The sequence below is a fragment of the Larus michahellis genome, chromosome 1, assembly GCF_964199755.1.
Source record: "Larus michahellis chromosome 1, bLarMic1.1, whole genome shotgun sequence".
NCBI classification, from domain to species: Eukaryota; Metazoa; Chordata; class Aves; order Charadriiformes; family Laridae; genus Larus; species Larus michahellis.
The window spans coordinates 211464207-211491695 of NC_133896.1; the positions used below are offsets into that span (position 1 = coordinate 211464207).

At 42.5% G+C, this 27489-nt stretch overlaps 1 protein-coding gene across 9 annotated transcripts in view; it reads right to left on the bottom strand.

The window, feature by feature from the left end:
* Nucleotides 1-2910: 2910 nt before the first annotated feature.
* FAT3 (FAT atypical cadherin 3) overlaps nt 2911-27489 on the bottom strand; it is a 427575-nt gene continuing 402996 nt past the window's right edge. For 4 of the 9 annotated variants that reach the window (XM_074571528.1, XM_074571493.1, XM_074571511.1 and 1 more), the window contains 6 exons: nt 20675-20828; nt 18749-19404; nt 16486-16599; nt 12781-12840; nt 10143-10178; nt 2911-9524 (listed from right to left, as the gene is read on the bottom strand). In XM_074571528.1, coding sequence (XP_074427629.1) covers nt 8905-9524; nt 10143-10178; nt 12781-12840; nt 16486-16599; nt 18749-19404; nt 20675-20828 — 1640 coding nt within the window. In that variant the 3' untranslated portion in view covers nt 2911-8904. Of the gene's footprint in view, nt 9525-10142; nt 10179-10570; nt 10647-12780; nt 12841-16485; nt 16600-18748; nt 19405-20674; nt 20829-27489 lie in introns of all 9 variants that reach the window. The other 5 variants (XM_074571548.1, XM_074571535.1, XM_074571553.1 and 2 more) reach the window with 4 other exon arrangements.

The window sequence follows — 27489 nt, forward strand, 5'->3', positions numbered from 1 at the left end:
ACAGTTTCTTTTTTTTTTATTTGCCATATAAACGGCAGACACTCCCACATAACTGCTCAGTAGGTTGCGGCAGGCAGCTGCTTTCTCTGCTCGTCCAGTTTACAGCAGCATTCTTCCCTTGAGAGCGATTCATGGCATGTCTGAGCAAGCCAAGAGCTAGCCAAGTGGGACAGTTGGAACTGGCTTCTGTGCAGCTGGTTCTTTGTACCTTCTTTCTTCACTAGGCAATCGCTTCAGAGTAGCTGTGTGTGTCCACAGAGCTCGGTGGGTTTACCCCTAGCTGGTACTGGAGGACATCTCCCTCCAGAGATGCCCGTGGCTGTCCGTTGGCTCTAGCGGGAGCTCAGGTTAGGTGTGTTGTAGAATGTTGTTCCAAAGATGCTGGAAGCTAAAACTCTTATCAAACTGGCAGTGGACTTACACCTCACGTGCCTGTGAATTAAGACTCCCTTAACTGGCTTGCGTTTGACGGTCCCTGGCCATACCTCACCTATAAGTAACTTGGCAGTGGTCTGAGGGACACACTAGGGTTTTCCCTGCCAGGGCTGGTCACCAGATCTCCATGTGTCTGGCTCATTGAGTCCTGTAAGGAGCCTACTACATGACCTCTCCTCCACCCCAGAACCAAGGGGCATGAGGGTTTCATGCTGGAAAGAACAAATTTAAGTAGTATCTGGAAGCCCAGAAAAGCAAGTTTAACTGGCAATATGAGCTAAATATATGCATAGAAGGACTCATGGTACTACTGGGGAGAACATACATCTGAAACAGTTAAACTAAGAGAACTAGATGTTCACCTGCTGTTACATTTTCCTTGCCTCCTCTCCTACAAACCGTGCATGTTCTTCCTCCAGCAGGCCGATGTGCCTTTCGGAAAAGGCTTTCTTCCTGGCAGCATATGCCTGCTGGCTGAGAAGGGGTAGGGGATTTCTAAATGGCTCTCTCTGAACTCAAGAGAAAGTCACAGTCACTGCACTGATTTTTTCCCCCATTGCATGATAAGAGTTGGGGTAGGCAGGATGAAAAAGGGAAGCAGGAAGGGTGTTACCAGCAGGGAAACGTTTTTGATCTGAAAATGGAAATGCTCAGTAAGTTTTCAGATAGGAAGGAGTTTCTCCTTCTCTTCACACCAGCAGACCAATCCCTAGGATACTGTAAGAACTCCCTGAGTGGTTCTGAAAGGCTGTAAATGCCACAGCCATCCACCTAATTCCAATTTTCATGCTTTGCATTACTGATGTTTCTGTGGAAATAAAGAAAATGCTGCTGTGTGAAAAAACCTCCAGGTCCAGTGAAATCACTAGAGCTGTGGTTTTAGTGTCTGCGCCTTCTCATTTTTTTCTTACTAGATCTTTCCTGCTTAGTTTTAGACCATAATGGCTTCTGCTGCTGTGTGACTTTATTCACTGGCCTCACTGCAGTGTTCATGGAGGGAGGTGGTTTCCACCATGTTGGACTGGGTACGCTACAAGTTTACACAACCTCTTACTATAATACATGGAAGGAAAAAATAGCTTATTTTTGGCCCAAGTTAAGGGGACAACCAGTGGTCGCGCTGCTGTTTTGACGCAACACTTACATGCAATTTGACCTGTTTGCCACCTCAATTCTTATCTTTTCCATCCTAAAAGAAATACTGATGCCGTTCCTCATCTCTTGCTCTGGACATTAAACGGATGCAAGGATTTTAAGTCATTCAGTCTTGAATGTTCTCCAAACTAGTCTTGCTTCCTCATATACTGCTCTGCTCCATCTCACTATGCCAGTGAGCTTTGCTGAACTGTTGTGCTACTTCTGCTACCACAAATGTTTCCCTGATCTCAGAGAAAAACCTATTGGGAAAGGTGGAAAAGAAGAACTCCTCTACAAGCAGGGAATATAGAAATAGAAAAATAAATAGGAAACCGTCTAAAGTAAGGGACTCATCCATTCTAGGAAAGGAACTTGGGTATTCTTGGGGGAAGAGAGACTTCTAATGTTGACTTGATATTTTGCCTTTCCACAGCTTAACTTGGGTTTCAGGATTATTGAGAAAGGGTATTTGTGCCCTGGCTGGTGGGCTTGGTTCAAGCACTGCTCTGAGTCCCGCTTGTTTTAATGGGATACCATGCCGCAGGCAACATCCCTCCTCTCCGGCAGTGCAAGGTGTGCTCCCGGCTGCCTGTTGGCAAGGCATTCATTGAGCTCTGGAAGGAACATCTCGCCTTCTTTCCACACTGCGGCTAGGCTAGCCGTGCTTCAGTCCAGCCCAGCTGGGGCAGCTTGGGCTGTGGAGTTGAATAGATGTGATGAAGGAGAAGTAAATGGGGTGTTCCTGAATGCAACCCCCTGAGCGGAATGAGCATCATCCCTACCAGAAGGGTAGCTCTTTTCTGGGGCAGTGCTTACACACCTGGGACTTCCCATTTGAATTTGTCCCAGCTGGTCCCAGCTGCCAGTGCCATGATGCTGGAGGATGGAGATGGCCATGGCAGGAGGCAAATCTGTCCTGCTGCACTGTGGAGGTGGCTGCTGCTTTATGCACCTGTCCCTCGTACCCCTACTATGCAGCTGACACAGGACAGCTGGATTGTCCCTGAAATTGTCTCAGCCGATGGAGCTCACTGTCTAGATGGCTACACGATGCAATGACGCCTCATTTGAGGATGTGGATTTAATTAGGCAACTGCCTTAGCGTACACACACCAGCTAAGCAAGTCTTGGCAAGAGAGCTCTGCAGTGCGAGTAGGGGCCCCTGCGGAGGAATTGCCATGTAATAATGAAATGAATTTGAAGAGTCCAAAAACGTAGCATTTTCTGCAATCCCGTACACAGAGAGGCAATGAAACACTACGTTCCTTGCAGAACTCGTGTCTTATCTTGTTCCCTCCTTTGAAAGTAGGAGAAAAATCAAGAAATAGTCAACACAGCTGGGCTTTTGTTTTTGTTTACTTGGAAAACTTGTTTTAACCATCAACTTTAGCAAATTTTGGCAGTTACAAACCTGTACACTTTTTTTTTTGTTATTTTGTTTTTATAGCAAAAGAACACAAGACAATACTGCCAACAGCAATTATGAAGGAACAATTAGTTTTCGGATGAAGGGCTATACCCACTCAAAGTGATAAACCTTCCCTTTTGCATAAGGTTGAATTTGTTGTCATTGGAGAAATGACATCTCTTAATACCTACTTGAAATGGCATAAAAATCATATCTCTAGTTTTTTGTGCAAAACACATTCATTTAAAAAAAGTCAATAAAAAACATCTTCTTAAAAACAGAAAAAAGTTAAACAAAAAGAGCTGAACCCAAAGGAAAGTTACAGTACATTTTGAAATGAGTAAAAAGTTTTCAAATCTAAAACTCTTTTGTTTTTTTGCTGTTACCTTAGAAGTTTAAACCAACTTTGATGACTCTTTAGAATTGTATCAAACAAACAAACAAACAAACAAAAAAAATTAAAGCGACCTGATTGGCATCAAATATCTACAAAAGCCTGGTAATTTGAAACCATTATATACATTATTTTATAAACTTCTTTTTAAACACCAAAACATACATCTTTTACAAACCAGCCTGCTTGCGACAGGTAAAATTTACAAGACAATCTTTTCCGATACAGTGCTTTAAAGAGAACTGCTTTCACTCCTAAACATCTTTGTCACCTCCTGAAAAGCGGCAGTATGGGCTCTTTGCATTGTTAAATAATAGCGATTCAGGTATTTCTATGACAGAAGAATGCTACAGTTCTGAGGGCTCCAATCTCTTTCCACATTACAGTTCAAGTGCACTCTTAACACTGGTAAAGATTACTTATGGCCTTTGTGTAATACGACATATTTGCAATTATTGCTTTTCATTATTACATAAAGAAATGAATTTAATTTCATTTCCTCCCCATCCGCCCATCCCTTGGATGATGCAGCTGATTTACTAACTGAATGGCCCTTCTGATAATGGAGATGTTAAATGTCAAGTTTATGAAACACAGGCTAAATGCCATGGATAATGGGCAATAGTCTAAATTTCTAAGGCTCAAAACACAGTTTGGTGTATTGAGAGGAACAGAGATGCAAACAGGCAAAAAGCACAGATTTACGGCATGGTACATGATGCTAAACCATCAGAGAATGAATGTGTAGATGTAGCTCTATCATTGGAAACCTATGAAATGTCCATTATTAATCAGTGAGTAGCTCCAAAAAATACCAACAAACCACAGATGTGGTTTCACTACTGGTTTTAAAAAGCTGGTTTTCTCCATTATTAAGCATGCTACCTTTTCAAACAAAGCTTAGCAAAACTGGTCCAGGGCACCTTCGACTCTCTCTCCCATGACTGCAGTCATTATCGGCTGTAAGGACACGCTACACCATTCATTTAGCTTTTTCAAGCAGGACTCGGTGAGGAGTAAAGCTGTGTTCTTAACCATTTGTCCTGTCCAGCCCACATTTCTCTTTGCAATGGAAGTTATACTGAGCCAAGAACAAAAAATTTTATGTCATATTGTCCAAGTCGACCACCTCCCTGGCTCACAGAGACAACAGGCTGCTGCCTCCCCAGTAATCAGCATTTCAGTGGCGTGTATTCCCTCACTGTGCTGCACCTAGTCGGAGTTTCTGACTGGAGAGGGTACCAATACATCAAGGCTTGCCCTACTTCAGACTACACTAGAGAATTTGGAAAAGGGGAGAAAAAAAAAATTGTGAAGACTGGAATTTAACTTGTCTGTGGGACATGCAGAGAGGGAGATCCCGCTTGAGAGATGGAGCACACAACTTTCTGACTTCAGGAAAACAGCAGCAGTGAGAAGCTTTTGACTCCTCCCAGCCTTGTACTGCAACTATAGGCTTAGGAAGCCCGTGGGATAATTCAGGATCAAAGATGTCACCCAGCTTTAGGAAAATAGCTTGACTGCCTGGAAATCACGGCACTGTCATGTGTCTCTGCATTGTGACATATTCCTGGTTGCCTTCATATGCTGTGTCCTATAGGAGGGTCCTAGAGAAAGGCAACTTTACGGTGGTCTTCTAGTGAGGCCGTTTGTTTGGCCCCATGGGAGGGAAATGATGCTGCAGCTCCTTGGTGTCACCTTTGGTCCTTTCCCCTGCTATACGATACTGGCTCAGGACTGCAACCATATCCAGTATCTATGGTTTTGGGGTGTGTGTGTGTGCGTGCCTTTTTTTTTTTTATAGGATGTTTATAATATGAAGGCAAAATAATTAACATCTTTAAGAAAGTTACATAAGCCTAATTTTTCCTTTTGCACAAGGCCACTAATGCGTTATTGTCAGCATAAAGTATGTTGTCAGTCACTTTAAGGCTCTTTCCATTGCCCGAGTTACCAAAAGGCTGTCAGTGTGCATGACATTCTCAACCTGATCAAAACCCAGGCAGCAAGCACCCTGTTACTCCGACTCATGCACCCTTGGCAAAGTCAGTCAGTGGTTTCTCATACAATCATGCATTTGCATTTCTATAAGTTGCTTATTTCTGTTGTTGTTTCTTTACAAAAAGCAAACACTACCCTGAGCCTAAGAATTATAATCCACTGATGCTCAAAAGTACTTTATTAAGTCTATGAAACCTCTCCTAGAGATGCTCCCGAAAGAAAATACCGTGTAGTGGAGCCATCTACAGGAACGTGAGTTGAAATACGACACACAGGATAAGCAGAGATGTGAGGGGAAGCTCTAACAGAACCGGGGACCTGGCAATGACAGCAGCAGCAATATAAAAATCGTCACATGGCAGAAAAAGAATTACATATTGGATGGAATAATATGACCACTAATTCTTACATTAGGTTATGAATGTGTTATTATCTTCCAGGTTAGAAGATTACGGCTTGTCCATGTAGAGCAGGAATTAAAAAGAAAATAAAATGGTTTGAATTAACAAGAGAGATGTTAACATGAAAACCTTACTCCCTAAGAGGTATTTCACCTTAAGATCTGCATTCAGGTCTTATCACTATCAAAAAGAGCCAGAACAAAACCAGAAAGGCCACAGAAGTACCAATATTGGCAGAGGAGCCTCTATTTGAAGATGGATTAGGCCTATTCGATTTGGAGAGGAGGAGATATTGAGGTATAGAAATCATGAGCGGGACAGAGAAGGCCGAATGGGGGATCCTTGGCACCTTCCCAACAGCACTTTAATAAGTTCAGTGAAATGCAATGGCAACAACATCAAAACAGAAAAAGTACTATACATTGTATTTATGCATATTTTACTAGTAAAACTCACTACCAACAAGATATTTCTGAGGCAACAAGCTTGGTAAGAAACATTGATTATTTTTTTGTATGGCAACTGCTAGGCTCCCATGGTGTTCTCCCTCGTGACACGCTCGATATGTCCAAGTAAAGTTTTGATATCGGTGTCTCAGGCTTACTCAAGAATTGTCACTACAGGAAACAGATGGCAAGTACAGTTCATAACTAGCTGGGGGCTCAAACAGAACTAACTGCATAATGGATAAAACCGTCTCACACCAAAACTGAGTAGGAGCGCACCCCATGTAAACTGCAGCCCGATGCTAAGAGAGCATCGCGTTCTCAGGAAGTCACACCAGCTTTAAAAGTGCAGCTAGATTTGCAGCTTTGTTTTCCAAACGGAGATGTTCCTACTCTTCAAGAGACATCAATCTAATTGCATCTGCTTTCCTGCAACATAGTCTTCATGACCAGTGCGAGTCATCCTCTACCTGTGCCTCTAGGCTTGCCAAACCATTTCGTGGCTTATTGGCAAATCTCTCAGTTCCTTGCAATCGCGATACAAATCTCCATTTTTTTATTCTTCTTGAAAACACAGGGATAACAGCAGGGAAAAGGGGTTGAAACGTACCATGAGCACATTCAGAATATATCACTGTTACAGAAGCATGTTTACTTTGAGAAGACCGAGTGACATTCATAAATTCAATGGACAGGAACTATTTGCAGACAAGTACTTGCTAATACTTGTATGTGCAGTACGTGGTCTTTCTAGAAGTTCACTCAATTTATTCATGTATCTGTATAATGAGCTGTTTACTAGTGAAGAATTGCTGCATCACCCCAAAGAAAATATCTGCACCACTCTTTCACAGCTATATAAGCTATTGGAAGGAAGCAGCAACAGATTGTACCTACACAGAGAATTTTAGAAATCCTGTTTTATTAAAAGTGTTACAAGCTGCAATTATTTAAATGACATTCTATGAACAATTTCTTTTTGTTGGGGGCAATTATGTGAATAAACACTTCCTGTATGTCAAGAAATGGCCCATAATTTAATTTTGAGTGAAACTCAAGTCAGTCAAGAACATGTTGCCCTGGAATATAACTGCTGAAACTATTCAGCTAAGATGTTTGACCAGGAGACAGGATGTGGAAAGCAGCAGAGGAAAACTGTTAATGAATCTGTTTGTCTATAACAATGACTGAATTATGCCATGGAAGAAATGGATGAAAACCCAGCAGTAATGCAGACTGCAGACTCACATTCACTGTATAAAGTACACAGATGCTGTAAAATACAGTGGTAAAAACATTTTCATAGAACTAAGCAACAGGTATGTATAATCTGCTTTAACACATTGAGTGAAAACCCCCTATTTCCATATTGCACTTAGCTGCTCAGGCCAAAGCAGTGTGAAAGGCCATTTACTCCCATCAGGCAGAGGGAAGCAGAAAAGCATACTGATGCCGTGGTTCTCCTTATCCCACAACCATATTCTGAAGTCTGCAAACAACCTTTGGAAGTCCTCAAATCCTAGGAAATCACACATCCAGCGGAAAATCTAGGGACAGATCTTTGGCTGCAGCCCGTCCGTGCAGTTCCACTGACCGAGTCAGTTCACAGCAGCTGAGAACTCATCCCGTAAACTCTAAAGATGGACATTTGGCAAATGACGTTAAGCTAACGATGTGAAGTTTCAGCTGCTTTATATGCAACTTAATTGCAAACAACTTTACGGCAATAATTGCAGCACGATGACTGCTGCTAGAGAGGCGATTGCCCAAGCAAGGAATTTCAAAAGAAATCAGCAGCGCTTTGTAGAGAGTTGGGTTTCCCGATGTTTTCAGAGACACGTTGACGTTGCATACAGAAGTCAAGGGAGGCTGTGCATATGCAGCTGAGGCAAAAGTGGGCCGTTACTGAGCAAACTCTGACATTTTTAGAAGTCCACAGGGGTGAAGTTATGCACATGCACCTGCCATCAGGTTTTAAAAAATGGCAACCAAAGTAGGCCAATTTGTAGTAAATATACGCTGTGTATATGTTGCTCTATATGCACACAAAGCAGAATGAAATGCTGTGCAATGAACAAAAGTATAGATAAATATTTATGGACAAATGACTGGTCGCTTGTCTTTCATAGGTCAATTTGTAAATGCTGTTTTTTCGGCCATCTGACGTGTTGTACACAGCAGCCCCAGCCATCAATTGCTTTCACTCTTTCACTGACATAAAATTTCATGCAACAGTGCATCTTGGAATGATCCATACCAGTTCCTTAATACTGTGGGGAGATCATAACACTGTAACACTTTTAATAATACAATACCAAAAAAAAAAATAAAAATCAAACTTTGGGGGAGAGAAAGAAATTATTTAGCAATTATTGTTTCCCCCTGCCTCAAAAGTTGAGTTTTACTCTTGGTAATAAATAGAAGGTACATACTCTCCAGATTGTCTGTAACAATTTTGTGATGTGTAATACATAACACAATTGGTCTCTTCGTGTCTGCACATACAGTATCATTTCTGAACAAGTTAATAATGGGTTATACTGTATTTTTGCCTTGCCCAATATATATAGATACGCCTTCAGCAAAATTTCTTCTCAATATTTATACTATTAATTGGACCAAATGACCAAAAAAAAAAAAAGAAGAGGAAGAGGAGGAAGAAGAAGAAGAGGGGAGCTTCCTTTACACTTGTGTTTGATGCTGGGTCTCCACAAATGGAATGTGAACATTTTCTAGGTTGAGTTCCTCCACGCTTTCATAGTCACTCATGGCTACTTCGGAGTCATCAAAGCCGCAGCTGGCTGAGACGTCAGAGGAGGAGGCATCTAGAGAGTTGTGCAAGGATAAGGGCATCTTACCTGCACTAACGTTTTCTGTGTTCTGGCTTGGGCCAACAGCAAAAGTACTAAATTCGTTCCCAGTCTGAGACCCTGCGGTGTCCGTCTCATTGGGGAACTGGTGAGGAGGGAGGTATTGGCTAGGGTGGAAGTGTGGCCGTCGCCTGCAATCGGGGCTGAGCGTACTTGCCATTGAGACCGGCTGCGAGGGCGGGAGGGTTTCATATTGGTCCGGATAATCCTCTGGAAGAGGAGGTGGTAACTGGTCCTGGCTTAAAAACTCCTCTTCGTGAGGAGGAGGGTAGTCGCTGTCAATGTCGTAGCCACCAAGGTAGTAATCCGTTTCCAGCTCTCTGGTGCTGCTGTGGTGAGCCGAGCCTCCATCTGCCGTCTCAAAGTTGGGCACCTCCTCGATGTCGGACAAGCGAGCACTTGGCATCCAGTCAGAGGTATCCCAATGATACGCTGCAGCAGGAAAGAGAACCACAGAGCTCCGTTAGGATGGGGTCACTAATGAGAACGAAGCGTCCTGCATGCACTCGCCTCTCAGTCCTCGCAGCATGTTCAAATCACAGCATGCGCCACAGGCCATCGACACAGGTCAGCCATGCTCTGACCGGAGGGGTAGGGAGGGAGAAGAAATTGTATTATGATGCTAATGCAAACAGGCAAAGAAACAAAACACGGCCACTCTCAGGCACTTTGCTTTTTAGGATGCTACTAGGTTGTATTAGAAACTACGTGTCCAAGAAATCAAACTTACAAAAATCTCTGAATTAATGCTTTTCACAGCTATTTGAAAAAAATCTATAAAGGCATGCTTATGGTATCACTCTGATCTCCCCTTCCACCTCCAATGACTTCGTTTCAAGAAAGAAAGTGTGCAAGCAAATAACCTGATTGACTGAAAACTGGATCCTGAAATATAAAAAGAGTGGCTGGCCATTCTCATGCAGCATTTGAACGCAACAGAATTCAAACAAAAGAGGACACGTGAAGCAGTTCAAGAAAAAAACAGATCAAGTTGATGCCCTGCCCACCCCAGCCCAGTCCAACAGGCAGAAAGTGTCTCAGAAAAATCACCTCTGTTGTAGTTCTGTCCTTGATCCATAACAGACACTGTCAGATACAAAGTGAAAAGTAAAAACTGGTAACTCGGAGCTTGTTACCAGCATAGCATTACACGTGAAAATACAAAACTCTGCATGCATATTTCTAAAGTACAGCTGCCTCAGTGTCGTTTTAATAGGATTTTTAATTGTTCTTTATTTTAGCGTACAAGATAAGCTTGCCCAGTCAAATGCAGACATACATAAAGAAATTATTATGTCATGTATTATATTCCTTTTCTATCACGTCTTAATTATTTACCCTCACTGAACAGATACGGAATTACATTAGAGCTGGATTTCTTAATACAAAAAGGGCTATCCACCATCTCTACGGTTTATAATTGCAAAGTACATTTCTCTCTCACTTGTTCACTTTGAAACAGAAAAATAAGAATCTACCATTCTCAGGGCCGGTTCAAACAAATCTGGGCCCACCTGGGCTCAGATACCATGGTGATGGGCACGGTATAAGAACCTGAATAGAATAGAATACAAAGCCATTTAATGGGGCCGTCAGCTACAATGCCTCGCCACCCCACACCCACCTCCCACCTGCACTGCCATGCTAGCCGGTGGGGAGGGAGGCATTCCAGTATGGAGAGGGTGCAGGGGTGGGGGAGAGAGCAAGGAAAGAGGTTTTATGTGAGACAAGAGCGGGGAATAAGCTGCAGCGTTTTCTAGATGAGATGCTCTTGTTCAGCCGCATGTTACTGGGCTTCATGCAGGAAGTCACTGGGCAAGGTCTCTGGACTGCGTTGTTGGAGGACGTCTGGCCAGATACAACAGACATTTATGGCATCACAGAACTTAACTTCTGGGGCTCAGCCACAGACGAGGGAAGAGAAGACTATTCTCCAGGCCTCCACCTATTAACACCACTCTTGCCCTTGCTTGTCACCACACGGTGCATGTGGTGACGGTGATATCTTCGTTCTCTCATTAGCCAGACAGTAGCTTTCTCCCTGCTCTGCGTTAGCCTGGGGTGAGGAGGGTTGGGGCTACTGCAGGTTTAGCAGCAATGTCTGAACCGGCCCTAACCACTCTTCTTCTCCACTTCTCTCATTTTTGTAAGGAGGATTTGCCATCTTTTGGTCAGTCTAATGACATTGCACCCGAGATGCGTCAGGTCCCTCTGAGCTGTGTGCTTTCAGGATCCAGGAGAACCTCACTAATTTGCTGACTCGCACGACCCCCGGCAGCTCCAGGGGAAGGAGCCCCCTCTTCCCGCGGCTCCGCAGTGGCGGTTCTGCCTGACACGCACCGGGAGCTCCAGTGCAGCTGACGATTCACCGCTTTCACCAGCTCTGCCGCAGCACATGCGAGATTCATATGTCGCATATAAGGAACTGGGAAGTGGGTAAAGCATTTTCGGTGACAGCCTCTTGAAATTGCTGCCAGACTGGCTTTTTCTGACCTGTAAAGCATGATGGGGAGCCAATGTGTTTGCTTAAGCTTTCCTTTAGGAAGGCAACGCCATTTACAGCGTCTGTGCTTTCTTTCCAGTGTAAGTCTCTTATTTTTTGAGTGGGACTTTCTTTTTGAGTTAACCTTGGCTAATTGATTCTATTTGATAGCCAGAAGAAGGGCACTCTTACATGTCAGGAAATCAGTAAATATACTATAGACAAATACAGAAGTCCCATCACTAGCTAGGAATAAAAGTGTTTCTCAAAACAACCATGACACTAGCTCAAGAAAAAAAATCAGTCGTTTCCCATAAAGAACTTACTTTATCATCTTTAAGCATTATTCAGATTGGATTACCTGAAGTCTGCAAAACCTGGCTTAAATTTTCTAAAGACAGATTAAATTTTGGACTTGTGGATAACTTGAGTTGATGTTGAGTTGACATTTTCCCAAGGATAAGATACATGCTGCACAATTAAATGAAGGTAATGTTTATCTTTGTGATGTTTCCTATCACGTTTCCTCTGTTTCCTTCCTTTACAGAAGAGGAAAATAGTGATATTCCTGTTTTACAGGTAGGGAAACCAGTTCACTTGTAACACAATGTGCCTGAGGTTTCTCCAGGTCCTTGGACCCAACTCCTCTATTCAATGGGCACATCAGCTCCAGGGGAAACGCCGTGGCAGGAGGCTGCCTTGCTACGTGGCATCCACGCAGTTGTGTCTACACATCTTCTATTTGAGACTGCGTTACCTGGGAGAAACCAGCCACCTGCCTGCCACCACTTTGCTCCTCTCCACGTGGTCCCGTTGGAGCGCACAGCCCAGCTTTACTGCAGCCTGGGATACCCGACAGCCTTCCTGTGTCGTCTTCTGTTTCCCGGGATAATCTCAATTATTTGTCTCCATTATCAACCTAATCCTATTCTTTCTGAAGGCAATGGAATAAGCAAGCAAAAACATTGACTTGAACAGCAGAGGATGAAGGCCTTGACACCTTTTCTGCCACCTCCAACCACCCACAGATATTTGGTGGACCATCACTCTGGTGTTTTCGTGTTTGCTGGTGAACATGCTGATCTGCAAATCCCCATCCCCTCCACGGGTTTGCTGGTCAGTGTAGATTAGTGAGGTTCTGCTGGAATGTTTCACAATGAAAACAGGAAGCATTGTTGCATAACAAGAAAAAAAAAATGTAAATACCTTCATTTTCTATAGTGTCAACTACATTGTTGACAAGCTGTATGACAGTCACTATGGAAGCTTGCAGGGGAGGGAAAGCAGAAAATAAAGGGAGGGGAAGGACAGCTTCAGGTTAGTATTTAAAACACACATCATATGTTACCACAATAAATTGTCTCAAATGTCTCAAACGAAAAGAACTGACATTGAAAAAAAAAAAAAAAAAGAAAAGGCTGCCAACCAATGCATGATTTATGCAGTGGGTTGCAGGACATTTCATTTCAGATAATCCCATACATTTTCAAAGTGGTGATAAATTCCAAACCAGCCTTTCCAGAAAGGCATATGGGATGATGTGTATCACCTCATAAATTCAAGCAGACTGGCCAGCTGATTCAATTAACCAAAGCGGTATCTTGTCTACCTGACACTAATTTCTAATCCATTCTTGCTTAAAGCTCTCCAGAGACAGTGCCATGTGCTCCAAGGGATCATTATCTTTTAGACCATCACACCATCTGAAACGGTGCTGAGCTCCATCTATTTCCTAAGGGGCATGTTGTACTTATTTACCATTTGTGCTCTGCTGTGTAACACCTCTGGGACGTTAAGTAGTACTGCTATAATTAGGAGGACGCATCCAAGTAGGTGTGGTTCAAATTTTGATCTGTGACAAGGGTATTTTCACAAATGCTTTGTCTGTTCTTTGCACGGGTTTCACCAAAACATACTTTTCCCTTGAAATAATTAAGATAGACTGCAATTGTTTAATGTGGAGTCCAACAGGCCTACAATGTGTGGTTCTCTAGATGATCTGCATTTTGGACCAACTAACACCCTTGCCTTTGGGGACCTGAAATAAAACCCACCAAAACCAGAGGTAAAGCTCTGGTTCAGTAGGTACTGGATCAATCCCTTTTCCTTTGTCTTTAATTATGAAAAAAACGATTGCGTTGGAGTAGGCTAAGAATAGGACCATAAATGTTGGGCAAGACATACTTTTTTGCTTCACACAGCCAACAGACTTAGAGGTCACAAGAAACGTTAGCTGCATTAATGCCATTCAAATATATGTTGAATATTTTGACACCTTTGTTAAATTTTGGTCATGGGATCAAGGATCTCATCCCATTTCCTCAGTCCTTGTGAAGGCTTGGCAAAAAGAGCCTTGGTAAGCCAAAGAAACCATGTTCTATGTCTACGTTGAGCACGTCTATGTTATTTTGGTTATTGGTTATTGGTATTTTACTACGGAGGCTTGTATTGACTAATGCATAATAAACATTATGGAACAATAAGTGACTCCATGTAATTAGCTGCTGCGTGGGTGGGAAAAGAGGTGGAGGGAATCAGTAAACTGTAACAGGAGAACAACCAAGAGTGAAAAACAGAAGGTCAAAAATCAGGGCCAGCACAGTCTTCATTGCGACTGAGGGTTGGCTCTGCTGGGAGCTGAGCAGAGCGTGTTCGCGGAAGGGAGGAAGCTTCTACCCCAGGCAGCTCAGCGCAAGGCAACAGCCAAATCCAAAACTGGTGTCATCGACAGCAGTGCCTTGGGCTTCCCAGCACAACCAGCTATTGGTCTGCAGTGAGACAGGAACCTAAAAATACACTTTTGTCACATCCTCCCCCATTCAAAATAGCTTACCGCGGAAACTTTTAACTTGCCTGTGAAGTGACTTCTCAAAATATTATTCCCGCAAGTGTGCAACTTCTTTTTTTAAAAGAATTGTGGCTAATAAAAATTTTTTATTTTTGCTCGCAAAAAATACCGCTAAGTACTTTCAGCAAGACTAGGGGAGCTGAGCAATTTAAAAGCGGCACAAATAAGGTGGAAGAAATAAAAGTAGCCTCAAAATCACACCCAAAAATAGTTTGCAGGGTGAGACAACCTCTATTCGATCCAGTAAGAAAAGGCTCCAGGCACCCTGGAGAGGTGAGCGGAGGCTGCCTGCACCTGGTACAGACTGAACAGCACAGGGCTCTTCACACCTTCAGCGGGATGCATCCCAGTGCTTCTCAGGTGCAAAACAGGTTTCCCCAGTCGGAAGCGATTAACCAGTCTCTCAAGGCAGTGCTGGCACAGACCTTTGTACAGCAGTGTGACTCAAGCACCAGGCAACATCGCCCTCAGCTTTGGGGGAAGGAGTTTGGAGGAGGAGCAGCCCGTCCTCTCTCCCCAAAGAGCGCGGATGCTGTTATCGCGTTTGTTGCGGTTTCACTGACAACCTTTTAACCTTTGCGGGGATGTGAAGCACAAAGAATTAAAATGACAGGAAGGGGATGGATTTATGGCTTCCAGAGGGATATCCATTAGCCCCTATGTACACATATATGAGCATGTATATGCTTATTTATGCCTGTATTTATATTTTCAGGTCTTTCACTGCAAGCTTTCCCTGCCGCTGCAAGAAAACCAGAACGTGCAGTCTTGCATTAACCTCTGCAAAACGACTTAGATGATTTAAGTTTCTTCCCTAATTCTCCCTGGAGGTATGGATTTGTTTAGACCCTGAACTAGCACTGTTATCTCTAAAGGCCGTATTGTAAATACAGCTTTCACAAAAAGTGAGGGAGCACAGAAGGTCCGATCCAGCTTCAGTGGGTACCGTGTCACTGATTTAGATGGGGGCAGGAGCAAATGCTTGAAAAGCTTAATTAGAATTTGGGAGATATAAAAAGTAATCACATACAACAAATGACCACTTGAATAATTATTCTAAAAGTAATTATAATATAAATATATATTATTAAAATAATCATAATTATAATAATTATTCTAAAAAAACACTAAAGGGTTTTTTTGGGGGTGCAGGGGCAGAAAAGCATTGAGAAAATTGACAAAAATGCTCTTGATGCTTCAGCTACAGCTGAACTGAAAGGAACTGCAAGTGCACTTCTCTTTAAGTGCGTTTTCCAACATTTAGGAGTACCTAGGGAAGAGCTGCACGACATGACTGAGGAACTGAGTCTCCAGACAGTTCATTAACTGGTGACTGAGGAAACTAAGTGCAATTTCTTTGTGCTAATCTTTTTCTGCGTATCTGCATGAGGCTTCCCTGACATCCATCATCCCTCCCTGGCAGAAACATCTTGCCTTTTCTCAGACCCACCGCTCAACATACATGGGCTGCAGGAACAAAGGTTTGCTCTGACTTTGTAGGCCTCTTTCAGGCTGTGTGTATGGCTCTGCCCATGTCGCCCGCTGAGATAATGATGTAGGACATGAGAGCGGGGAATGAACACGCACCAAGCAAGGATTTAATGGTGCTCTATTGTTCGCTGAGCCGTGATCGCCAGGGAAAGGCCAAGCCACCAGGGACGGGCTCGTCCCCTCATTGCTGCTGCCGAGCACCAGGAGAATTTTGTTGGGACCACGCACGAGACCTGGCAAACGGCACACAAATTCCCTTTAATTTGACCGATGAAACATGAAAGTTATCCTCTCCCAAGAGGGAAAATTATACAATTTCTACATGACTCTGCTGTATCACACCTCTAATTCACTGTAAAGCTTTATGTTGATACAACAGGTCCAAGCATCAAGATTTTAATTATGTTCCTATAATTTAAGAAATGGACACAAAGTGAGAATTTGGACCCAAGACTTTATGACTTCTAGCATCATTAAAGGGTTTTCTAGATGTCACCTAAATCTTTTAAATAATTAGAAAGAGAGTTAAATAGCTCCGTCCCAAGCATAATAAAGATAAAACCATTTCTTACCATTATCATCACCGGAATCAGACTGGAAGGAACTGAGGGACTGTACTTCGGAGTTGCTGCCTTTATTACTTCCTGCAAAACAGGTCACTTCTTCAGCGTCATCAACCCCTTTACCTTCATTGACAGCGAAAAAAAAGCAAAATGGTACTCTCTAGGTATGCACGTTTGTCTATTTATACCACAGAGACGTCTAAATCCTGCCAACAAGTAGCCTTCTATTATTTTTGTCAGAATAAAATTATTCCCTTCAGACAGAGAAAATGACCTATTGGTCAAGAAGGCAGCTGATGGAAGATACCTAGACTTTTGAAGTGTTTGAAGCCCAAAGAGTCTTTCAAGTGGCTGACACCACTGTAATAATCAAGGAAGAATCACCTATATTCAGCATCACCTTTTTAGATGACATGTAGTCTCAGCAGCAATGATGACTTAAAAAATGTGGTATAAACATCTTATACAAGAGATCACAGTTACATTTACCTTTACTGTTCATTTCCTAATATGAGAGCCTCATTAAAGACCCATCCAATGCTCAATAAAGTTACTGTGCATCTTTATATTCATATCAGTGGCCCTTGGATCAGATTTTAATGGCTCCACCACTGACATATAATAGATTATGCTTCGATTTACATTGCTTTTCACCAGGGACATTCAGTCTTGACAACTCTTACACAGTTTAGAAATGTAACTGCAACCTATGGTATAAATTCTCACGTAATTAAACACACATGAATAAACACAGTCGCCTATACATTATACGGGTGATAATAAGGACCATAAAAAGTTATCCTCCACAGTAAGCACTGAGATAAGATACCTGAGCTAATTACAAATGAACAAGCTCAGGTGCTGCGAGCACGTAGGTACAGCCCTCCACCTGCTAGAAGCAGATATTTCTACCCAGCGTGAGGCGCCCCCATACAGTACGGGCTGATTTGCTCCTGCTGAGAAGCAGGGTATGTAGTAGATGGAGCGAGTGCTGCAGTAGCAAAGCTGCACTGCCTCCCACTCCTTGACAGCCGAGGTCCGTCTCCACGGCCCGGCCTCACGCTGTGCAGAAATTCATACAGATACCAGCAGTGTCTGCGGCAGAAACACCCAATAAAATACAGAACAGAGCATGTATGGGGGCTGGCGTGCTGATGCTTTCAATCAGCAAAATTATATTTAGTGGTTTAACAGGTCAACCACAACACAACTGTGAAATGCAGCCCAAAGAAATTAAAAATAATTCCTGTTTTTCACTAGAAGACCTTAGCCAATCTGCTACCTTAGATGAAAGTGTGCAGGTCAGGGCACAGGTATGAGGCAGTGCCAGATTCCTCTCTCTTTCCCTCAATTCCTATTGCCTAAAACTACAGGAGTATGAAGGTTTCTGTGTCATGGAGTTTTTTTTGACAGTTTTGGTTAAGGCTGCGTTGCAGTGGGGTTGAAGATGCATTAGGGAAAATGGTTGAAAAGAGAAAACATCATAAAAAACCCCCGTATGCTAAAGCAAACATTTCCCAGTCCATATTGACATGTTCTGACTCGCAAGGACAGACAAACATAGGACTGTAACTCTGTCCCAGCAAACTCGTATTTCCTGCTATTACAGAATATGTGAAGTTTGCTGCATGTCCAGCAACTCGTTCAGGAATGGAGGGGGCACTGTGTTATCAGGCAGGAAACCACCAGAGCACAAACAGGGTAAGTGTGGGGATCAGAAATTTTGTGATCAGCCTGATACCGGATGCAGATGGGAGTGCAATGGACTGAAAAGGTAATCCTGTAAGTAGTGCATGATTTTCTGCTTCATTTCATAGACACTGGAAGTAGAGAATATTAGTTCGTTTGTCCCTGCTGCAAAACACAATTGCTTCCCGCAGAAGGTTTAAATGTTTTTAACTCCAATGGGAGCCAAACTGCCCAAACCTAGCAGAGTATATACTCGAGAATTCTGCTCCAAATTATTTTTTCCAATAGAACGGTGATTGCATTGTAACACTTGAAGAACGCTCAGAGCACTTACTCATCTGTGCTTTCTGAAGAAGTGAAATAAATGCGTTTAGTCATACATAATGCATAGAAGTAGAGGTCTTGTACGCCTAGTTTAATTATAACCTTTCAAAATTAAATCAAATCACTTAGAGAAATGTAACAATTTTAAGTGGATGAGGTTGAAGCATTAAGACTACCTGTGCCACTGTACCTGCTGCACCCTGAAGGCAACCCTTACCTACATCAGGGAAGAGCAAGACCAGCATGCAGTGGTACTTACTTTCTGTCCCAGCATCCCACGTGCTCTTCCTGATGGAGTCGCAGTCAGAACGACAGGGAGACACTGCGGGCAAGTTTGGAGCTACGCTGCACACCACCACCCCCCGCCTGGCCGTCAGTATTCGAGGGGACTCGGGATGAAATGTGGTCATCTCCTGGTGCTCCACGCCAAGCCCATCCACTATCTTGTCCAGGTTATTCCTTGAGTCACTCTGGAAGCATGGGGTATAGGCCATCGGCCTCACCGGAACCTGTGGAGGCCCAACCTCTTGGTAGATATTTCTGGTGTCTCCGCTGTTCCTGATGTTCTTGAACTGGATGCCGTTGCTCTTGTTGAGCAGGGCAGCAGTGGCTGGGTCCTGTACGAGCGTAATGTTGTTGCGGGAATAGTTCTTCCTGAATACTTTCTTACGAAAGATGATAAAGAGGACGATCAACACAAATATGACAAACAGGACCACGGCTATTCCTATCAGCTCCTCCTTGCCGACGTATGAATGCCCAGCTTGTATATTGGGAACCACCACGGGGCGAAGACCACAGTATTGCCCCACATAGCCAGCGGTGCAGTTACACAGAAATGAACCAAATATGTTGACACAGGAGCCACCATTTTCACATTCCTCTCTTTCGCACTCATTGATGTCTTCTTCACACCTTCAAAGAAGAAAAGGAGAGTTTGGAGTTTGGAGAACACCTAGTAAACAACCCAGCTTGTACACAATGACTTATCTTGTCAAAGTGGTACATTACAGTTAACACCTTGCTGGTGCTTGGCAAATGATCTTATTATTACTATCATATTATTTAATGGTATCTAATTTTTTATACAGCTATTCCACGGGTTCTTTAGATAATATAATGGAAACATCAAGAAGGAAATAAGAGTTTAAAGCATCTGATAGAAAAAGGCTCCTTGACTCTAATGAGGCTCACTGAATGTAACAGAGAATCTCAGGCTTTTTATATTGTTTTGGGACCATCCCATGGGATTCAACACAAAGTATTAGGAGGATTAAAGGCGAAAATAGTTGAGAAAAAAATATACTAAAAAAAGCAGAGTACTTATTTAAGAGAAGAGGAGGATATACTATGCAAAATTATTTAAGGCTGGAGATAAAATGAGCAAATATTAGAGAAGTGGGGGGAACCTTAACGAGAGAGGAGAACTGGAAAGAAGAGGGGATCAAAAAAAAAGACAGAACAAAAAGTACAAACAGTACACAAACTATATTACAAAAAAGCACGTCGATGGGGAGGTCAGGGGATTTTCTGTTCCTACACCAGGTACATGAACAAGGGTGGGATTGGGGTGGGAAGGGACCTCTGGAGATCATCCAGTCCAACCCCCCCTGCCAGAGCAGGGTCACCCAGAGCAGGTGGCACAGGAACGTGTCCAGGCGGGTTTGGAATGTCTCCAGAGACGGAGACTCCACCACCTCTCTGGGCAGCCTGTGCCAGGGCTCTGCCACCCTCACAGGAAAGAAGTTCCTCCTCATGTTCAGATGGAATTTTCTGCGTTCCAGGTTGTGCCTATTAAAATGAATGCAGTAAATCTGGCTTTTATGTCAGGGCTAAGGTGACTAAATAATTGATTCATTTTCAAAAAAAAAGAATACATAGCAGCTTCCACAGGCTTTATGGGATTGCTCAAAAAGCTTCTAACACTTAGGTGTGCATACCTCAGTGAAAACTGTCTGGACATAACATCCTGAAACAATAATTTAGGGGGCCAAGTTCAGAAAAGAACTCCTGAACATGCAAACCTCATGCATTTCTCATCTGTCATTAGCTTAGACTTAAAACTAAGTTTTGGGTTATTTTTTGCTAGGTGAATCATAGCTTTTGGGTACAAAATGCCTGATCAAAAAGCCCACCAGCATTGAATTGAAAAGCTCCTGTGGCCCACCTGGAGAGGGTCACTTACGTTACTCCCGTCAGGCCATTTTTGCAGTTGCAGATGAAAGCGTTGCCGATGGGATCGCACGAGCCTCCGTTCCGGCAGGGGTTTGGGAAGCAGGCTGTGATCTCTGACTCGCAATTCCTTCCAGTAAACTGGGAGAGGCAATTGCACTGGTAGCCTGGGAGGTGAGGGACACAGAGAAATACATCAGAAGCCGACCACTGTATCTGCCTAGACGCAAGGGGATCCATTAGGCTACTTTAGTCCAAATAATATATTGTGCTGTGGAGGAAAGGGGATGTTTATACTCATTCTGGTACGTCTGTGTGGTCTACACTAATGCCAGTTGCGAATTTGTTTATCTGGGATGTCTGGACAATTAGGGCTCATGTCTACAACCAGGCACCAGAGGAATCGCTGCAGCCTAGACCATCCTGATCGTCATGATTCAGATAAGAATAAATGTCATCCATGAACAACTCTGGTCAAAAGAAATATTCTAGATCGAGGATGAATCTCCCAATATGTTTGAAAACACAGACCATATTTGCTGATAGTGGCAGCCCACGTTCCTTTAGGGGTTTCACTGAAGAACAAATACATGAGCTGAGAGCTTTTCCACTTCTGCACTTCACAAGGATGACACAGTATGGATAGTGACAGTAATAAAACACGTGATAGTGATACTTACTACTTTCATAAAGCACATCATCCAGGTATGAACTATAACCTTCATAATACCGGCTGACCTGGGCAACACCAGCCCTAATCAGAGCTGATTATGTGCAGTGTGTGCTATTAAGAGACTGATTAATCCCTGGCTTCAATACCTCAGACAAAACTCCACTCAAGTGGAGGGAGACCCTGTAGAGGATCGAAGTCCTACTTCCATGTTTCTTGCCAACAGAGGAGCAACATGGTAGTAAAAACAAGTTTTTAAACCCGTCAGTTCACTCTGCCAAGTATCAAATGACAAATCTCCTTTTTTTTTTTTTTTTTCCTCTCCATGTGATTTCATGTGGCACAATGCCATTAATAAAAACTTTATTTAAGGTCACAAAGAAATCCAGTGAGGCAGTGCATCTCTTTATGTTGTGTACTGGATATTGAAATCTGAGTGCTTTTTCATTCGGAAAGAGCAAGAAACATGTCGGCAGTCCCTGGGATGGAAAGACTCCTAGATGAGAGATGTTGAACTAGGAAAATTTTCCTGGACATCTGTAAAAAACTTTGGCCGATTTTTAAAGAAACTACTTACACAATCCAAATGCCCCAAATGGATGTGTAGGCAAGGGTCAAGCTCCAGTTATGGGGTTCACATACTTATTGAATATAGTGTATTAAACAACTGGAACAAGGAACCTTCCTGCCATCAGTACTGCTGGAGTTAGAGCTGAAACGGTTGAAGGCAACTCAATTCAGTGTCAAGATTATTGGAGATCAAGCTGATGTAGCTGAAATATCGTCTCTCAATGGTGATCTTTTTAAACATATTTTAAAAAACTTTCTATATCTATACATCTAAAAAAAAAAAAAGTATTTTAAAAGTCACTGTTCTAGGAAACAAGGTGGGAATTTCCATCACAGTTACAAGGAAAAGAATTCCATGGAAATGCTATGGAAAAGCCCAGAGGAGGCATGATGCAAAAGCAATTCTGCATTAAGACTCCCACATCTTTTATGTCCTATGCGGTTCAATTCGCCTTGTTCAGTTACTCTAATCAAATTCTTTCTGGAGGACAGGCTTTAGAGAACAAACTTGGAACCGGACTTGCTGGTGTATTCAGTCAAGAGTCCAGTCCTATTTAATTGAAGATGAAGGAAATAGATACTCAAATATCACGCTGTTTTGTTGTCCTGCTACAAGAAGGGAGATAGAAGCGCTGCTGTTTTCAAGGTTGCAGAGTTAAGAACAGAAAAAGATTCAACTTTGGGGATTCCTAGAAAGCATGTTTGGTCAGCATCAGCAGGATGGGATTATATTTTTGGTGTCTTAAACATATCTCATTCAGACAATGTGAACAACTTTCTGGACCTGTAGAGATCTGGGTCTGAAGAATTACAAAACTGCGACTGCACCAGGCATTGCATTTTGATACCATTCCTATGGAAGATTTATTGTTACTTGGCAAAGTAGCTGATCTAGAAATACTGTAAGTAGAAATCACAGCATGAATAAATAAGGCTGTTTCAGTGCTTCATTTTATGACCGAACAGTGACATCTATAGTTCAAAAATTTGCAGTAATGTTTTATGTATTTTTTATGATCTCCATGAGTTTAACTGAAATGAAAATGTTCAATTCAAATATAAAGCATTTTATTCATAAACAAATCTGTTGCCTTATATAATAGCAGAATATTCTTCTATTTGTTATCTGATATTTTAAACCTACATAACTTCAAAGTGACTTTAAAAACCAACTTTCTGTACCTAAGTTACTAGTTGTCAGTCATTTGTAAGACAAAGCCTTTGAATCCCTTTCTTTTCACGTCTTGTATTTGTTTCAGCTGATTAAGTTCTCGGTTCCCAGTCTGTAACATATTCTGTTACATTTATTCACTGCAGAAAACTTGAGAAATACTGATTTTACCAAATCAGTATTTCTGATTTTTTTTTTACCAATTTACCAAATTGGTAAAAAATTTACCAAATTTACCAAAAATTTACCAAATACTGATTTGGTAAAAAAAGAAGGAAAAAAAAAATATCACCAAGCATAAAAGAAACATGGATTTGTTCACTATTATTTTTGCCTATTGTTTATACTAAAGATGCGCTAACTTCAATTAACATTTTATACTAAGAGGAGACAAAACTGAATGCTCCAGGTGGGTCAGAGCACTATTGGACAACGTATGAACAAGACCAAAATATAAAGTCTGCTTCTGAAAGCCTACATTTTTGACTGAATTTGATTTAATGATGGTGGAACACAGTCAGATATTAGAAGACTGAAGTATTCAGCATAGATTCTAAGTCCAGGGATCCAAGCTAGAAATAAAAAAGGCAATAAACCAAGATATTTACCGCCACTTTTCCTCCCATTGGAAGCCCTGCCATACACCTGCCAACTCTGAGCCCCTGGCAGAAGACAGAGAACTTTCCCGTGACACACGTGCTCAGAGCTGCAGAGCATTCACCCAGGAGGTCTCCAACACAGCAAAGCATATGTCGAAATTCATGGAGTAGGGAAGTGAAGAGCTGGTACGACGGCTCAGTACACAGCACATATCGACTCGGCCAGCAGACTTGCCAGACCTTTTATGCTTTTCCAAACCTCTCAGGCCGTAATTTTGCTCGCTACTGCACACTGCAGCCACACGGCCACGGACAAAATGCAATCCTTGCGCATCTTGGGTCTCACAAAGAATTTTTCTAACACTTTTAATTTAATATTCCAGTAATGTATCATGCATTTCTTCCCACCTGTTTAGCACAAGAATAATAAGCAAACTTCCTGCACCCAAGGACAACAGAGCCGAAGACAGGACTAAGTGCCCTGTTCTCTCAGCAGGGGATGGAAAGACCCTTTCAAGCAGCCTAGGGCTTGCTCCTGTTCGTGATGAAGGCACTGGAAGTCTTGGAAATTCATCAACATTTAAGATCATACAGTCCATCTGAGTTCCCTCCAAGAGATATAAATATTTCATTTTGCACACTGACACTGGAAAATGTTGATGTGCATTCTCCACGGCAGGAAATTTTGTGACGTCACCACTGCCTTGCTTCAGAGGCAAACAGTGGAAAAAGACAGAAAGCTCTGGTAAACACATCTGCAACATGGCGGGGGTGGGACCACAGCCCCCTCAGCACGTGCCGCAACAGCTGGCCTAGGAGCAACAACAAGCGATGAGCAATGACATAGCCCTTTTAGGCTATATCTACATAAGCAAGCCCTGCAGAGCAACGGCGGTGGGTCTGTGGAGCAAACCAGTTGCTGCTGAGGATGCACCCTCAGTGCACCATTTCATGGCCTTAGGATCACTTTAGTTGCAATCCTGGTGCACGTCTTCCAGCTCAGCAGCGTCCAGAGGGAAGCCTGATCCTGCCCTTCAAGACCCCACCTCTCCAAACAGGAATCACAGTGAGAGAGGATGATCAGAAGATTCATGTCAAAGCTCATTCGTGATCTAAAACATTTATTTGGACATAGCTTTCATAGAATCATAGAATCATTTAGGTTGGAAAAGACCCTTGGGATCATCGAGTCCAACCTTTCTTCTGCCTACTCATAGTCTTGGGCTTTCTGGTTGTTTTAAAGGGCTTCTCTCAAGCTCCTCCACTAATCTGAGTCCCCTCTATGTATCTGAGTCTCACCTTCTCACTTTGACTCCAACAGCTTCTCTTCCTGCCTTGTTGGCATGTCCCTATCCAGAGGTTTTTCAGCCCAGACCTTACCGAAGAGCAACGTGCTGCAAGCGAGGACGCCACAAAGGCTTCCTGCCTATACCTATGTTTGCTTGGCACTTAATAAGCAGAGACAGTGTCAAAAGGCAGGCACGGTGCCATCAGCAGATGGGACGCCTTTATGCAGCGAACATCTCTGTTGGTAGCGTTCCCAGCCTGAGCATCTGAATGTCTGTCTATCCTCAGGTTTACTTGGCTTTATTAAAGAGGATGCTCCGAACTGCTGCCAATTCTTTTTCAGAACATGTGTATGCTCCTGTTTCTATCTATCACATGCAAGAGGAGCTGGCTTTTATCTGTTACGTGCTTTGGCTTTTGCATTTGATCTCCCCGTGCAGTTTCTTTCCCTGCTGTGCAGCTAGACCTGACAAACTCGATATCCAGAAACAGGCCTGCCCTTGGTCCTGCTCACACAGCGTTTTATGGCAAGTTAACCAGTGAGAAGAACTGAAGGTGAAGAAGTCCCAGGTCTCCCAGATCCAAATACAAATACAATTTGTATTTTGGTATGTTTATAGACTTACCAGGCCACCTTCAAGAACCGTGTGTTCTTCAACCACACATATTCCTGCCACTTCAGATTTAACCTATCCGTCTTCAAACAGATGACTGACTCTTGCCGTGCCTCTTGCCTCTAGCTGGGATGAAAATGAGCCTCAGTCTTTGTTAACCTGGCGCCTTCTATGAAAGGATTGGTATGCGCTTTTAAAGTGGGAATTTAAACCCAGATGTCTAAAAGCATAGCTATAAAAAAGATTAAGACCCCCAAAATTTCTAAAAAGCTTTTAAAAATTAACTGACGCGCATTTGGTATGCTCACAGTACAGCATGCTGGTTTGTTTGTGTGTGTGGAAAAGGAAGATCGAGAACATAAGTATGACCAAGTCAGTTCATGACTACGGTATTAATACACTTATTTTTCCCTAATGTCTTTCTTATGAACTACCTAATCCTGAAAAACACCCATGTGTTAATGTTGCCAACATGCTTTAAACACGTATTAAAACCACCAGCTAAGTGCCAGGTTGCGTTTTTCCCTTTTTTGGATTTTATCTCCATTCATAAAAATGAAGGGAAAAGAGAAAAGAAGAAAAAATGAGGATAGGGGGAAACAATGACTTTCTGTCTTCTCACTCTGCCCGCAGTCCTTGATTCAGTAGATATTTCTGCTCAAATGCTTCATGTTCAAATAAAATTGCGCACTCATGTAAGCCATGTACTTCAATCAAAGCCAGATGTATATAGGACTGATCAAATTAAAAGGAAGTAAATATACTTATAATTGCAGGCTTTACAAGCATGAGTTTTCTCTCTGTGGTTGAAAAGCTTGGCGCAGCGTTCGGATTTGATTTCAGTAAAGCCTTCTATTGCTGCGATTGCTCATGTTCTTATTCATGCAGATAAACATACATTAACTATTGGCAGACCTGCTAATGCCACTCTATTATTAAGGTTGTGTGACATTTCCCATTTTAAGACCTCCTATTCAGCAGCTTATAGCTTAACCACACTTTAAACACTTGGTTGAATTTTCGTGGGAAATTTCAGTCCAAAGAGCCAAGCTGTTTCTGAGAGTCATGCTGTTTGTCAGGTTTCAAAATGGCCTGAGCCAGGCCCTTCGAAGAGGCTGCGAATTTCCCCCTGCGAACCCTCGCAGCAGCAGCGCGGGCACACTCCTAGTGCATACAAAGCATCCCTCCAGCAATTCCCAAAACAGGGATGTAACATCACCCCGTTCCCAAACCCACAGGATGAGGTGGAAGGTAATCAGAGGCAGCTTCTTATTAATGGTGAACAGGGCAGTAGGCATTTCTATTGAAAGGAAGATCTCACAACAGGAATACCATTATGGAGGTCTGTGTTTTAGATGATCAATTTATGCAAATTATATGTGAATCAGACACGGCCCCTTTGAATTCTGGCATGTAGCCAGCAACTCTTTCATGTTATAATGTTGGGTAACCTTTGCTTGACTGTTTTCTTTTAAAGTTAGCTATAAATCTGAGCTTTCTTTTTCTCTCTCCTAATTTCCTTGTAAAGCACAGTAGGGTTTTTTGTAAGAAAAAGGATGTTAACAGTATATGAAATCTGCTCTGTAAAATTCAAATTAGAGGATTTATTTATTAAAACAAACCCTATAATTATGCCAAATGCTCTCTGCTTAGGAAAAGGAACATTATTCTCCAGAAACTTTAATAGGAGGATAATGTCATAGAAAATGTTAGTCAAGAGATCCCGATGCTACAGAATGCCCTGGGATTGGGAAAAGGACCTTTGCATGGTATATTCTTGAATGCTTCCCCCCACCGAAAAAGAAAAAAGCTGCCATTCTCTTTCTTAAGATAAAACAGTGAAGAGTTATTATATTTTTTTTTCTATTTTAAATGGAAGTCAGCTGCTAACGTCTATGTCAGTGAATACAACGTCTG